General features: G+C 39.0%; 4 protein-coding genes across 5 annotated transcripts in view; 2 read left to right on the forward strand and 2 right to left on the reverse strand.

Moving 5' to 3' along the window:
* LOC108047687 (tyrosine-protein phosphatase 99A) overlaps positions 1-7529 on the forward strand; it is a 123858-nt gene extending 116329 nt beyond the window's left edge. The window contains 7 exon segments of the mRNA XM_044459190.1: positions 3114-3403; positions 3542-3882; positions 3941-4107; positions 4184-4739; positions 4901-5169; positions 5433-5707; positions 5906-7529. Of these exon segments, the coding sequence (XP_044315125.1) occupies positions 3114-3403; positions 3542-3882; positions 3941-4107; positions 4184-4739; positions 4901-5169; positions 5433-5707; positions 5906-6417 (2410 nt within the window). The 3' untranslated portion in view covers positions 6418-7529.
* The window catches only part of LOC108042333, a 79805-nt gene extending 68326 nt beyond the window's left edge, over positions 1-11479 (reverse strand). The window contains exons 1-5 of one of the 2 annotated variants that reach the window (XM_017120556.2): positions 10389-11478; positions 9686-10318; positions 9304-9627; positions 9088-9199; positions 7542-8256 (exon numbers count right to left, since the gene is read on the reverse strand). In XM_017120556.2, the coding sequence (XP_016976045.1) occupies positions 9089-9199; positions 9304-9627; positions 9686-10318; positions 10389-11258 (1938 nt within the window). In that variant the 5' untranslated portion in view covers positions 11259-11478 and the 3' untranslated portion in view covers positions 7542-8256; position 9088. Of the gene's footprint in view, positions 1-7541; positions 8257-9087; positions 9200-9303; positions 9628-9685; positions 10319-10388 lie in introns of those variants that run through there. The other variant, XM_044459191.1, reaches the window with a different exon arrangement.
* A 1730-nt stretch (positions 11480-13209) lies between these two features.
* LOC108042334 (tRNA-uridine aminocarboxypropyltransferase 1) lies at positions 13210-14308 on the forward strand. The gene has a single exon (XM_017120557.2). The coding sequence runs from the start codon at positions 13269-13271 to the stop codon at positions 14244-14246; it is 978 nt and encodes a 325-aa protein (XP_016976046.1). The 5' UTR covers positions 13210-13268; the 3' UTR covers positions 14247-14308.
* LOC108042336 (signal peptidase complex subunit 1) lies at positions 14242-14814 on the reverse strand. Its single transcript, XM_017120562.2, has 3 exons — positions 14689-14814; positions 14486-14632; positions 14242-14428 (listed from the first exon to the last, which is right to left on the reverse strand). The coding sequence occupies exons 1-3, from the start codon at positions 14710-14712 to the stop codon at positions 14306-14308; spliced, it is 294 nt and encodes a 97-aa protein (XP_016976051.1). The 5' UTR covers positions 14713-14814; the 3' UTR covers positions 14242-14305.
* Between the last annotated feature and the right edge of the window lie 151 nt (positions 14815-14965).

The following is a 14965-nucleotide window of genomic DNA, read 5'->3' on the forward strand; positions in this document are numbered from 1 at the left end:
GTAGACTTAATTAAGCAAACACGGGAGAAAAAAGCATTAAAATTGTAAATAATATATGCAACAGAGAAGGGTAAATCAATGTCAAATGTAGATAAGATATACAGCATGATTATATAGCATTTTAACTGGAATTGTCACAGTTCAAACTGCTTAAAAGCAATTACTAAATTCTGTTGAAATGGGTCACAAAATTTATCCAAGTTTTTAACAATTTTATATATCTTGAACTTTTAATTTTATAATTTAAATATGAAGAACATTTTTTAAAGATGTTTATAGGACTACTTTTTTTATTTATGGCCTTTGAAACACTTTATTTGTTTTTCTTGAGAAGTGTGTATAATAAAACCCATAGGTTTTTAGAAAGGTTTAATCACAACCAATATTTACTGTAGGAAAGAGGGCATGGCAAACAGGCTTTTAGCGGCAGCTAAAAAAAAAACGTGCAGTTGTTATCAAACAGCTGATGCAAAGCCCAAAAAGCTCGCTCTTTCTATATCTCTCGATCGGCCAAAAGATCGGGGAACTGAGGAAAAGCTCTGGCTGCGCGTCGATTGCTAATTGACAAGAGTTCAGTTCTCCAGAGCACGCGCGTTCATCAGCACGAAAACTAGAGATTTTTCTGTGCCGCCGAGAGACCTACATAAAAAATCCAATAAAAATAAACCTTATCAATAAACAACGCTGAAAAAAATAAGCGATAACTGGCCAGAGCCACCTGCTTGTATTTTTTATTGTTATTTCTTATTTTTTTAAAACGTCACAACCACAGCCTCATTAAATTATTTATTCGACAGTGTGGTGTGTGTTTTCCGTAGTTATTGCGTACTATTTTTGCAAGTGAACTGGCGACATTGCATTGCCAATATGACGTAATTTGTGTAAATATGTAAGCAAAAATTCGCGAATATACAAAGCAAAAAAAAGGCAATGCAATTCTAGCGAAGGCGACGCATTATGTCAGGTTGCAGGGAAAAACGCTGCAGCAGCCCCATGCTACCAGCAACATCAGAAATTGCAAGTGCAACAGCAACAGCAAAACAAGCGACAGCAGCAACACCAAGGTTGTTGCGCCGTAAATCGCAACGTGGAAATTGGTTTACGTAAGTTTTTCGCAGCTGCACCCCCGGGAAAACGATCACTTGGCGCAACTGTCACGTGTTTGCCAAACAAAAATCATAAAGAAACTAATATCTACAGTCAGGTTGCATATTTAATGGACAGCGGAAGTCGACAAAAATAAATAAATACTTTTGTTGGTGCGTAATAGAGTCGCAAGAAAAACAAAAGTCTTTGATAAACAATAACAAAAGTGGAGGGAAGCTTGGGAATCAAGAAAAACATATGTAAATATATGTACATACATAGAAGGAAGGAATTTCTTATTTTCTGGTTGGTTTTGTCCCCAATTTAGCTATTTATTTACTTTTTTATCGACGAAAAAATAAACAAGCCGAATTTCGGTCTTCCGCTGATAAGAATTATTGAAACAATTATCAAAGTTCTTGATGCCCCGGCTACTTTTGTTTATGCTGCGAAACTTCGTTGAATAAACAAGAAACCTGTGAATAATTCCGCGGAAATGCTAACAACGACAGATCAGTATCGCTTTTAATATCTAAAGAGCAAACATTGAGAAATAAACTTTTTATCAGTACTTGGAAGAAGTCATAGAGAATAAGCTGGAAAAATTGGGAGTATTGACTAATAAGGGAAGGTCACTTATTATTTGTTAGCTTTCTATATCGTGTTGATTTAAGCATGGCAGAAGTTAAAAAAATATATGAAATAATTTTATATATTGTAAAACAGATACCATTAAAAAAAATAAAGTTCGGAATATGTTATTCACGTTTTATTAGATATAAAACGTAGCAGTAAATATTATACAAACTTTGCATTACAAATCAATGCAATTCTGTTAAGGTTAATTCCCATTTAAAAACCATTCCCTTTAAAAATTTATTAAATTCAATGACTTCTGCAGTAAACATTAGGAAATCGATGTTGGTTCAATGCAGATCAAGATTATTTCCGCAATATTTCTTGCCAAAGTGCAACGAGCCACAATACAAGACAGAATGAAAAGTTGGCAGTACAGTCTGGACCACTCAATTTCCATTATGTCCTGCACTTTCTCCCAAGGCTGCGAAATCCGGCAATAAAAGCAGCTACTGCGAGTGGAAAACTTAGCTGGGAAGTTGCCAAGTTTCACTGGTTGGTCGAGTGCACTTGTGAGCAAAACTTGGTGCAAGAAAGTTCTGCGCTCCTTGTAATCGCTTAAGCCAATTACAAAACTTAACCTCCATTTGTGTACAGAAATTGAACAGCATTAAGGCCCACCTTTTGTCATTATTGTCACTCATTTAAAGCAGCTTTGCGCAAATATTTTTGCACAGTCGAAAGTATCCTGTCACAGAATTACTTCCTAATGCCTGGCTGCAACTGAATGCCATTAGCACTGACCACTACCCACTTCCTGGAGTCTATCTAGCTGGTTTTCCATCTCCTTTTCTGCCACCTGCTTATTTATGCATTTTGATTTTGCCAAGAGCTTGTCGGCCACGCCCATCTGACACCTTTCGCTGATTTTGCTCTAACTGATTGCAGCTGCTTCATAATTTCCACAGTTCACAACTTTTGTAAAGAAAATGATTCTCTGTCTGTTAAATAGAATTTACACTTTTTCAAAGTAGCCCGGCATTTGTAAGGAAATTGAGAAAGGATACTTTTGTGACTGGTCAGTAAAACTTCTGCTCTAGTTGCTGCTACACTTAATAGGATTGTGTTTAAAGGAGCAAGGAACCTCTTAAAGCGTAGGTCCTTTTACATTCTAAAGCGCCACTTGTTATTTTAATAAAGGGAATTAATTTGAATGGTGAGGGGACCTATTCACCCATTGAGGAAACATTATGATATAACTGCATAACAATTTTAAAATTTATGCAGAATTAGACGTTTTAGTTTTAATGAAAATCCAAAGACATCACAGTTGTCTGTTTTTATATTAATTAAGCTGTTGCTTTTACTGCTATACAAATATTTAGGAAAATTAATTATTTTTCATTTAACAATCCTGTTTAACACTTGGTATTTCCATTAACTCTTTTCAGCAGAAAGTGCTTCCATGCTGCCTACTACTATCTGGATGATCCACCGCACCACCCGAATGCCCCGCAGGTGGATTGGGAAGTGCCCGTGAAGATCGGCGATGAGATCCGCGCAGCTGTACCCGTAAATGAATTTGCCAAGCACGTGGCATCCCTGCATGCCGATGGAGATATAGGATTCAGTCGGGAGTACGAGGCCATCCAGAACGAGTGCATCAGCGATGATCTGCCATGTGAGCACTCCCAGCATCCCGAGAACAAACGCAAGAATCGCTATCTCAACATCACAGCCTGTAAGTCAAAGTCAAGTTAATAGTTTTACTTAATCAAGTTAATAGTATTTTTATGACAACGAACTTTTGTACTGCAGTTAAACCTTTTTTACATTTAATTATCCCTTACTAACTGCTTAATTGTTTCTAAAAACGCAGATGATCACAGTCGGGTGCATTTGCATCCTACACCGGGCCAAAAGAAGAACCTCGACTACATCAACGCCAACTTCATCGATGGCTACCAGAAGGGACATGCCTTCATCGGAACCCAGGGACCTTTGCCCGACACCTTTGACTGTTTCTGGCGGATGATTTGGGAGCAGAGAGTGGCCATCATTGTGATGATCACCAATCTTGTGGAGCGTGGAAGACGCAAGTGCGACATGTACTGGCCGAAGGATGGCGTTGAGACCTACGGAGTGATCCAGGTTAAACTTATCGAGGAGGAAGTCATGTCCACGTACACTGTTCGCACTTTGCAGATCAAGCACTTGAAGGTGAGCTTTACTTAGTTTATTTAGTAATTTCCTGATTAATGTTATGTTTTATTCAAAGCTTAAGAAGAAGAAGCAGTGCAATACTGAGAAACTGGTCTACCAATATCACTATACCAACTGGCCCGATCATGGAACCCCCGATCATCCCCTTCCTGTTCTGAACTTTGTCAAGAAATCATCAGCCGCCAATCCCGCAGAGGCTGGTCCTATTGTTGTGCACTGCAGGTGGGTTAATACTTCCAATAGTCATCAATAGGCTATCTTACTTCCACTATATCTAAACATTCGTTCCCTTTTTTAGCGCTGGCGTTGGTCGCACTGGCACCTACATCGTCCTGGACGCCATGCTGAAGCAAATCCAGCAGAAATCAATTGCGAACGTCTTCGGCTTCCTGCGTCACATTCGAGCCCAGAGGAACTTCCTTGTCCAGACCGAGGAGCAGTACATATTCCTGCACGATGCTCTGGTGGAGGCCATCGCCTCTGGCGAGACAAATCTGATGGCCGAGCAGGTGGAGGAGCTGAAGAACTGCACTCCCTACTTGGAGCAGCAGTACAAGAACATCATCCAGTTCCAGCCAAAGGATATTCACATTGCATCCGCCATGAAGCAGGTGAACTCGATCAAGAACCGCGGAGCCATCTTCCCCATCGAGGGCAGTCGGGTGCATTTGACACCCAAGCCGGGCGAGGATGGTAGCGATTATATCAACGCCTCCTGGCTTCACGGCTTCCGGAGATTGAGGGACTTCATAGTCACCCAACATCCCATGGCGCACACGATAAAGGACTTCTGGCAGATGGTCTGGGACCACAATGCACAGACCGTCGTGCTGCTTTCATCACTGGATGATATAGTAAGTATAGAAATCTCTAAAGTTTTAAAAAAAATTTTTCAGGTGTCTTAAAGTTCTATGGATATTTCTGGTAGAACAAAATAAAACTTTTGGAAACTTATAAGAAAAATAGGAATATATATTTCTTCTGAGAAGTTTACTAATTTATAATTTCCTTTCAGAACTTTGCCCAGTTTTGGCCGGATGAGGCCACGCCCATCGAGAGCGATCACTATCGCGTCAAGTATCTGAACAAGACCAACAAGAGCGACTATGTCAGTCGCGACTTTGTTATCCAGTCGATACAGGACGACTACGAGCTGACGGTCAAAATGCTGCACTGTCCCAGTTGGCCGGAGATGTCCAATCCCAACAGCATCTACGACTTTATCGTGGACGTGCACGAGCGCTGCAATGACTACCGCAATGGTCCTATTGTCATTGTGGATAGGTACGTTACAATTGAGTTGTTATATTAGAGGTTTTATAGAGAATTCATCCTAAAATCTATTTCGAGACAGAAATGCATTGGGCCTTCATTTCATAACTCTATAAAAAATCACACATATGTAAATAGTTATAAGTAATGGTCTGATCATTTTAATTCTGATTTAGAATATTAAATTAAATTAAGTTTTCTATGAGTGCAAAACCAGAATGAAAATATTTTCAAACCCCTAAAAAATATGTTTTAATAAAATTTCCAATTTGTAGGTATGGTGGCGCCCAGGCATGCACCTTCTGCGCGATCTCGTCGCTGGCCATCGAGATGGAGTACTGCAGCACGGCTAATGTGTACCAGTACGCGAAGCTGTACCACAACAAGCGACCCGGGGTGTGGACCTCCAGCGAGGACATTCGCGTCATCTATAATATACTTTCATTTTTGCCTGGCAATTTGAACCTGCTGAAGCGCACGGCGCTTCGGACTGAATTCGAGGATGTGACAACGGCCACGCCGGATCTCTATAGCAAAATATGCAGCAATGGTAATGTTCCACAGCATGTCATACTGCAGCAGCAGCAGCTGCACATGCTGCAGCTGCAGCAGCAACACATAGAGACACAGCAGCAGCAGCTACAACAGCAGCAGCAGCAACAGACAGCACTCCATGAGACAGTCAGCACACCAACAACCGATACTAATCCAAGCCTCTTGCCCATTCTGTCATTGTTACCGCCCACAGTCGCTCCACTGTCCTCCAATTCATCCACACCACCACCACCAAGTTCTCCAACACCATCCCCACAAACCATCCAATTGCCATCGCCATTAGACCTGTCCCACCAGATCTCACCCACAGTCGCCAATGCAACATCACCGGCCACACCAGCAACTGCAACTGCAACACCAACGACTCCAACGACACCAACAACAGTCCTACCTATAATTCCTACAATACCACTCGCATCCCCGAACAGTTTAACCCTTACTAATGCCAATTTCCATACTGTTACTAATAACGCTGCTGATCTGATGGAACATCAACAACAACAAATGCTGGCCTTGATGCAACAACAAACTCAACTTCAACAACAATATAACACGCATCAACATCACACCAATGTTGGTGATTTACTGATGAACAATACGGATAATTCACCAACCACTTCACGAACGATCATCAACAATAATAATAATAACAACGTCACAAATGCAGCAGCGACAGATGCTCAAAACTTAGATATTGTAGGTTAAACTAAAGATAAATTTACAGAGAGAAATTAAATCATTTTATAAATGTTTAAATATAAATATTTAAATTTAAACACCGTACATTTACGTATACATAGCGATGTATTTATTAACGTTTAAGTCGTTTTAGGTGGGAACAAAGCGTTTAGCGCCTTGTCCATAAATTATTCATTTGCCGTGTAAGCTCCATGTTTTACTTTAATGTATTCCCTCAGTTATTATCTTTAATACTATCTAAATTATTTTGTCTTTCTATCATTTTTATATCGTATGACTAAGTTTTTAATATACTTTACCTACATTTAGTCACAAAGGAAAAGAAAAGTCAAAAACAGCAGTAAAAAAACAAAAATAATCACAAATCTAAAAGTGGAAACGTAGCAAAATGCACAAATTGAACAAGTAGAATTAAACAAGAAAACATATTTGTCTAATCATTTATATATGCTGATTACAATAACGTTAATGCAGGTTAATTCTGCACACACTTGTGCCATGATTTTTTAAGCTCCTACAAACTCATACTAAAGTAATCATTATTAGTTGAATTATCGAGTTATCCTAGTAGTTGATTGAGCACTTTTGCATTTCGAATCGATTCAGTGTCCGTCCTAGAATCTGTTATAGTTTTTTGTCTTCTTATACATTTGTTCCAGTTTAATACACCAAAAATAATGAAGAAACACAAGCGAAACTTAGCAACAAATTAATTGCAAATTTAGTAGGAAAAGAAACGAATTATTGGCAAATATTTCGAGTTACCGAGCACTTAACACGGAGCACATCACCCTCACTCTTTCCTCCACACATCACTGTAAATCCCAAAATAAATATAACAAATTCACACAATTTCAGCACGAAGCACAAGGGCATCACGAAAAATTGTAAATAAAAGCTTAGGCCAGAAAATCAGACTCATTATTCTGAAACAGCTAAAAATACTGTAAAAACGTGCTTAGGCCAGAAAACAACTGGAAGAACCTAAGACTCATCATTCTGAACAAGCTAAGAATATTGTAAAAACTAAAATAAGTCTAAAAGTAATCGCAAGCAAAGTATTATTAAAATATACAATTCATGTGAAAAGTGAGATAAAAAGAAAATCCCAATGAAAAGTCAAGTTTAAGTTTTGTTTTTTTCTTATCCATTCACAGGGTGTTACCATATTTGATAGACCCCTAATATCGGCGTAATATTAATCTGTACAGTTCTTAAAGTTAGCCGCGGATGTGGATAAGATTTAAAATTAAAGTTAGCACTCTGAATTGCCATAGCTATGCCTGTGTGTGAGTTAGCTAGGGAGATGTATGGTTTGGAATTGTCCAGATTTAGTCAAATATATCTGCCCCGCACACACAGCAAGTAGAGCGCAAATAATTTAGTGAATATTTTTACATTATATGTGTAAAATATAAATGGGAAAAACATAAACGATAAACAAACATGTTTTAAAGACTGGTTTTTTGTACACTTTAACTTAAATAAGCATGTATACTGATTATGTAAATGAACGAATGTCAAAGGTCCTTCAGTTTCCTCTTAGATTTATCCCGTGTCCACCCAATCGAATGTAGTCAGACTACTTGAGGATATAGATGGTAGATCGGTTTGATTGGGTTGGGAGCACCCTTCAATCTTGATCTTATCAAAGCAAGAGCATTTCAATCCAATCATTTGTCAGCTGATACCAAATAGGCGGCTCTACGTATTAACCAACTAATGACCAATTTTTGTGAGATTATGTTTCTTAGGCACTAACCGGACATAGATTAAGATTACTTATACGCTAGAAGGGCTTGTAAATTCTCATACTGACACCGGCAATGGTAACAAATGCTTCATCTGTAATATAAACAACAAGAATCATATTATTTCGATACAATATTGAGAAAAACTATGCATTTTAACTGTTAAACACATAAATAGTAGTATGTACGATAAAACTATAGGTGGATATTTCTATACATTATGTACATAATGTTGTATGAGTGTGATTTGCGTCACAGCCAAAGAAAAGCTTAATCAACAGCATTGCAAAAGAGCAATGATTACACAGAGTTCTACAGAAATCCCCCAATTAAAAACTGCACACACTTTTCGAGCAAATGGAAACCTTTCCACGACTAAACTACCTTCACACATTAACTATAGTAAAAAAAAATGATACAAAACAACAGATACAACAGATTATCTTATTGACGGTGTTATGCAATTTATAAATGTGATGAATGTCAAAGTTAAGCGTAAACAATTTAAAAAGAAACCACAGAAAATACAAAAAAAAGAAATATTAAAGAAAAATTCGTAAGAAAGAGCTGAATGTAGCGAGAATTTAAGTAAGCATGCCCACGATTTTAGAGCTAAGCAAATAGATGAAGATAAATACCCCAGAGGCAGACCATAGATTTTAAAGAAAAAAGAATTTGCCCCTTGCAGACCCAGAATGTTGGGACTTTCCCGCAGCTTGTAGAGGCCATTGAAGCAAGAGGATCCGATATCAAATTCGGAGAACGTCTCGCGATAAACAAAATTAATGATATATAAAGATATGTATGTATATGTATGTACACCTAAGCTACTCATAAGCCAATGAAAAGTTGAAATGGACTAAAGATAAATGGAACAGACAAAATTGAAAGCGTCAAAATAAAGAACATCAAATTGCAAACTTACCCTAGATGGGCGATCGTGTCTCCACAGTGAACTCCACGTTCATAAGCCCGAATTGGCTGCGGGGTAGCACATCCGGGGTCCAGGTCAACAGAAGTCCGTTGCCGGACTGATCCTGCGGAGAAGTATTATCTTATATTATACAGTGGGGACTCTCCTTTATTAACACTACAAATTCTTTTTTGGCACTTGATTATAGGAATTTTAGTATTAACTAACCTTTGGAGACATTTCGAAGATGATCTTAACCATATAAAGCTTGAGTCTGGTGTAAACTATACGCTTTTTACCCGGAACATTTGGCTCAGTAGCTGGACGCACATAAGGCACAAAATTACCTTCCGCGTGTCTCTCGAAGGCACGTTCCAAGTGCAGTTCAATATTTGGGGTACTGAAGATGCGTTTTACTGTGTGAGAAGAAGTAAAATGCCAGGTGTACTGGTTGAGCCCTTTATATTTGCCCGATTCTATCACAGTGGATTTATCTAAGGGTCGTCGTTTATATCCCGCACTGAAACTCTTACAGAAGTGCGAAAAGCTGTCCTGTAGGGTATTTAATAAGAGATTAAAGAAGAGGCGTGGTGTGTATACCTCAACTTACCTTGTGCACATGGAAGTTTTGTTGGACCAAACGTTTTGTTAGTCCCGCGTTTGGAGTTTCTAATGGCTCGAATCTTTCGTTTAGAAGCTCTATCACATGATCCAGCCATGCTGAGTAGGACAACGCCGGCTGAACTGAAGCATCCAAGCAAAGAGTGTTCACAACTGGAGTAACTTTATCTGAATTATTTACTATCAAATCCCTTTTGGCTGGTAAGGGAGGCTGCTTTCGGGTTTTCACTTCTCTTACAATTTCAGAGACCTTGACAGGTGCCTTTTTAACCACTGATATTGTGGCCAGTTCAATTGGCAGCTGATCGGTATCTACTGAAGGAGTGGCCTCCGTAAAAATGGGTGGAGCAGCCAGAATATTATAATGCTCACTGATCAGCGGAAGTTCTATGTCCTCGCTGCAAATATCTATCTGATCCGTGGGCTGAAACTGATCCATCAGTTCGATATTGCAGTCGGTTAGCTCGATTGGCTCTGCGAAAACATCACAATTGGACAAGAGCTGCGAATCGTTGGCATAATGGACGAAGGCATCGTTGGTATTTGAGGTGTTGTGACTAGAGGTGGCTGCCTGCATGTTGTCCAGATTAAAAACGCCATCGGAGAGATCCGGTAAATGGAGCTATAATTATTAAAGAGAGAAGAACGTTAGGAAGAATCTGAAAAATTTGGATTTTAAAGGTTAAACTTACATCGAGCTGATCCCCGAAAACAAGTATGTCCACCTGGGGGTCGAAATCATCCACCATGCTTAAACTGAGCCGCAAATCCTCTGTTTCTATTTCTCCCAATGGAGTCTCCAGCTGCGAGGGCATCCAAAAGTTCTGCAAGCCACTGGTGAAGTTGCCGTAAACCCGTTTTCCCTGCGGGGAACTAAGGATTGCCGCCAAAACAAGCAGCAGATGGTCGCAGATCTCGTCCTGCATCACTAAAGAGTTATCCGGTTCCACTATGATCTTTAGCTTCCTGCAGGCGCAGGCGTAGCTGCCCTTCTTTTTAGACAAAACATTGGCCAAAACGGTGACATGTAGACGAGCAGCTGGAAAGGATTCTGACCTATCGCATTTCACTGCAAATGTGGTTGGGTTCAATCGCTGCACTCCAGGAAGATACTCCTTTTCTTCTGCATATTTATAAAGATGCCAGAGATGCTGCTTCTGCTCCTGGTTTATATTAAGGTTCCACAGAACTTCCCGGGACACTCGGTAAACCTGGGCCTTGGGAAACTCGGTGCCCAGTTCTCTACAAGCTTTAACATGGACGCAATCCAAGGAATCGCCTCCAGATTTCTGGCAGGACTCCACGTAGCACTCGGCCTTGCTGGACACCACTGCAGCATCCGGTTGCAAGGACAGGGTGACATCCTGTATGACCACGAAGTTCCGCGGCTGTTGCTCCTTTTCCTTGGCCCGCAAGGAGTAAACAGTGGATCCGGGTCTCAAGGAAACCAACTGGACGGCGTCAAGGACATTCCTGCGCTGCGGACAGTAGGAATTCCGGCAAAACTGTGCGCGATTTCCATTCACAGCACCACAGTGAACACACTTGCGAACGCCACGCATAATTAGTTACATTTCCTTAAACGTTTTGGTGTTTTGCCAACTTTTGCACAATTTTGCCGGCTTTTGGTTTGCTTGGAACAGTGTGACCGTGCGAGGTATGTTAAAATTTACCATCTGGTTAATGGTTCAGGGCTGGGTAATAAAATTTGTACAAATTTGTAGCGCATTTTTAAGCGAGTTCAGAATTAAAGTTCGAATTTTTCTTATAAGTGTTTACCAAGTTTATTTTGACAATGTAACAACTACAATTTAACCAGTATTAATGATACTGACATATTTTTAGCAGAGTTTTTTATTTTGATTTGTATCTATTATGCAAATATGTCATAACGTTAAAAATTACCATTTTTTAAGCATTAGATTTTTGAGAACATTACCTAGGAGCACTTAGATATCATGAAACATTATGAATGGTTAGTGGGAAGTTATTGGCGCTCATTTACACACATTTTAGTATTATTGTTTCTTTTTTATTATTTGATATCTTACAAAACATTATTCCACCATATATTCTATTTACACATTATTTATCTAAGTTTACTTACATATTTTTTTGAAAGAAGTTTAATGTATGTTATTTTGTTATATTTCATACACACTTTTTACATGATTTTTACATATCGTTTGGTATATTCCAGTAAAAGTGTTTTTTGTATGATCTCTAGCCCTGGGCATATCAGCTGTGTGGTATCGATTACTTTACTGGCAATTTAAAATATGTTGCGGGAAAATGTCGCTGCAGCGGTTAGATTATTCCATCGAGGGTCTGCACAATTGCTAATTGTGCATTGTGTTATATTTTTACAATTAAAAAAGTAAATCTAAATTCTCAATCCACTAAATCTCGAAGTATAGGGTATATGTTTCGAAACAATAAAGTTATATTTTATTTCCCTTCATCCAGATTGTTCATATGGCAGCTATATGAAAACCGTATTTCTAAAATTTTAAAAAAATACTATATCTTTGATGAAATAGATAATTTTTTTTAAAAGCAACAAAGTCATAATTTCATTTCCCTGTTTTTCCCGGTTGTTCTTATGGAAGCTATATGATATAGTAAGCCCGGGTAGACTTATATACTACCTACAACAAAAATAAGAAGTTGCATATTAATAGCTTTAAAACTGAGGGAATAGCTTGCATAGAAACGGACGAACAGACGGACATGGTGATGCAAGGAATATATAAACTTTATAAGGCTTGAAATTTGCCTGTTCGAAATTGGCCTGAAATTAATATGACAAATTTGAATGCAGATTCAACCCACAAGTCTTTAGAGGTATGCCACTTTAAAATCGGCTTAAATATTGTAAAGTTATGGACTTTAGAAGTCCAATTGTGGGACACCCTTTTACAAGACATCGCTATCTTAGAAATAACTAACATAAAAATGGGTGAAAATTTTGATCGACGTTAAAATTAAAAATTTGCAGATTTTTTTATGCAGATTTTTAGAGAATCAATCCAGAAGTCTTTAGAGGTATGCCGCTTTAAAATCGGCTTAAATATGGTTAACTTATGGACTCTAGAAATCCAACTAAGGGACACCTTTTTACAAGGCATCGGAAACTTAGAAATAACTAACATAAAATTGAGTCAAAATTTTGATCAACGTTAAAATGAGAAAATTTGAATGCAGATTTTTAGAGAATCAATCCACAATATGCCAATCCTTAGAAACATGGCACTTTAAAATTGTGGGACACTTCGGACTACTTATTAAGTTACTGAACATAAAGAAAGGTAGGTCAATGGAGTAAAAATATATTTTTAATTTTAAATTTAAAGTTATTGTCACTGAAGAAGATTTGAAAACACAAAGTTTTTTTTACACATATTTTACATGATTTTTATGTCGCAATCGAGATATTCCAGCGCACATGTTTTTTGTGTAACCGCCAGCCCTACCAAAATCAGCTGATTGCTATCGATATTTTTGTTGGCCATTTCCATTACAAATTTGTTATTCCAATTGTTTTGGTTATATTATAGGGATTTTCCGGGAAAATGTCGCATCCGTTGGAGGCACCGCAGCGGACCCGCAAATATCCTTTTGTAAATATGCGGATTTCGGATCACACAATACTGGATTCCATCGAGGGCCGCCACAATTGCAAATTGTGCAATCGTTCGCGCAAGTTTTTCTGCTATAGTTGCTACACACCGGTGGGAGAATTGGAGGAGCTACTACCACGCGTTGAGCTACCGCTTAGAATAGACATAATCAAGCACAAGAAGGAAATAGACGGCAAAAGTACTGCTGTTCATGCGGCTGTTTTGGCGCCGGAACACGTGAGGATTCACACCTTTCCGGATATACCCGACTACCGGCAGGAACCAGGAGTGGTTCTAATATTTCCCAGTGCCACTGCCCTGACGGTACCTCAACTTTTTGAAAGGAACATCCAGCTGCAGATAGGGGATAACTATGGACTGCCAAAAGGTCATCACATGGGAACCATGCTGCGAAGGAGAATGGATGAGGTGGAGGTGCAGGAACCCCACTTGAAGGATCAGGAATCCCCGAAGAAAACCTGGAACCTGGAGAACCTGCCCATTCGTCGAGCTGTCTTCATAGACAGCACTTGGAACCAAAGTCGCGGTATCTACGCAGATGAAAGGATTCGGAGTCTTAGAACCGTAGTCTTACAAAATAGGTTATCCCAATTTTGGCGTCATCAGCGGGGAAGTCCACGTTGGTATCTGGCCACGATAGAAGCCGTTCACCAATTCCTCCTCGAAGTGCACATAAATGCCTGGGGCTTGAATTCTTTATACAGAGGACTAGATAATCTCGAAATTACCGAAGGGTTTTATCAACTGGCAGCACCCTTAAAGATAGATACTTCCATCGAGGACATGGATAGGGTATCTCCCTACAATGGACAATATGACAACCTGCTGTTTTTCTTCGCCAACATGTACGATCTTATTCATAAGTACTACGATCATAATGATCTAATATCATACCGACGTCCCATTTAGTTATCTATGTATGTATATTATAATGGATAGTGAGAAATACACATTACTGTTGGCTACGACTATTTCTTCTTCTTTTTGCCCTCATCACCGGATTCGGAACTGGAGGATTTGGCATCCGTGTCGATGGGTTTTTGCCACTTCAGAGCGTTACGGCGATACAAGGGCCAGGGTGGAATGGTGATCTGAAATGGGTTTATACGGAGTTATAAGTGCATATGTTAAAGTGTTAAGGAACTTACCAAGGAGGAGAGCACGAATCCGACTCCCAGGATATAGACAGTTTGCGAAAATTGCTGCACAAAGGCTCCGTAAATCAAGCCGATAACTCCAAAAAATGTGATGATAAAGCGGGACCAACGCTCAGCTTTTCCCTGGCCAGCAAAGTCCTGCAATAATAAAAGGTTTATTAAGCATTCAAGGATTAAGGAATAAAATGCCCTACCATGTGAGTCTGTATGTCCAGCATTTTGTTTGAGATTTTTCTTTTAATTAGCTAGTTCTCTCGTAAACAATTCCTTTGCGGCACGTCAGCATATAAACGGTATGACCGTGCGTATAATAAAATCTTAAAATTAGTCTACACAAAACATACCAGAAATACCGTTACGGTACCTAGATAGTTACGTACCTAGGTACAGTTTTGGTGTACTTCTTATCAAACACCGTTAACCTTCAATTAATACTAAGTTTATTATTGATTTTTGTTAAACTTATTTTAT

This window comes from Drosophila rhopaloa, unplaced genomic scaffold (genome assembly GCF_018152115.1).
Source record: "Drosophila rhopaloa isolate 14029-0021.01 unplaced genomic scaffold, ASM1815211v1 contig_178, whole genome shotgun sequence".
In the NCBI taxonomy this organism is placed as follows: domain Eukaryota; kingdom Metazoa; phylum Arthropoda; class Insecta; order Diptera; family Drosophilidae; genus Drosophila; species Drosophila rhopaloa.

Coding starts and splice junctions, on each gene's coding strand:
- LOC108042334 (XM_017120557.2), top strand. CDS start 13,269: ATGTCGCATCCGTTGGAGGCACCGCAGCGGACCCGCAAATATCCTTTT.
- LOC108042336 (XM_017120562.2), bottom strand. CDS start 14,712: ATGCTGGACATACAGACTCACATG. Junction 14,633..14,688: donor TGGACATACAGACTCACATG/GTAGGGCATTTT, acceptor TTATTATTGCAG/GACTTTGCTGGCCAGGGAAA. Junction 14,429..14,485: donor GATTCGTGCTCTCCTCCTTG/GTAAGTTCCTTA, acceptor AACCCATTTCAG/ATCACCATTCCACCCTGGCC.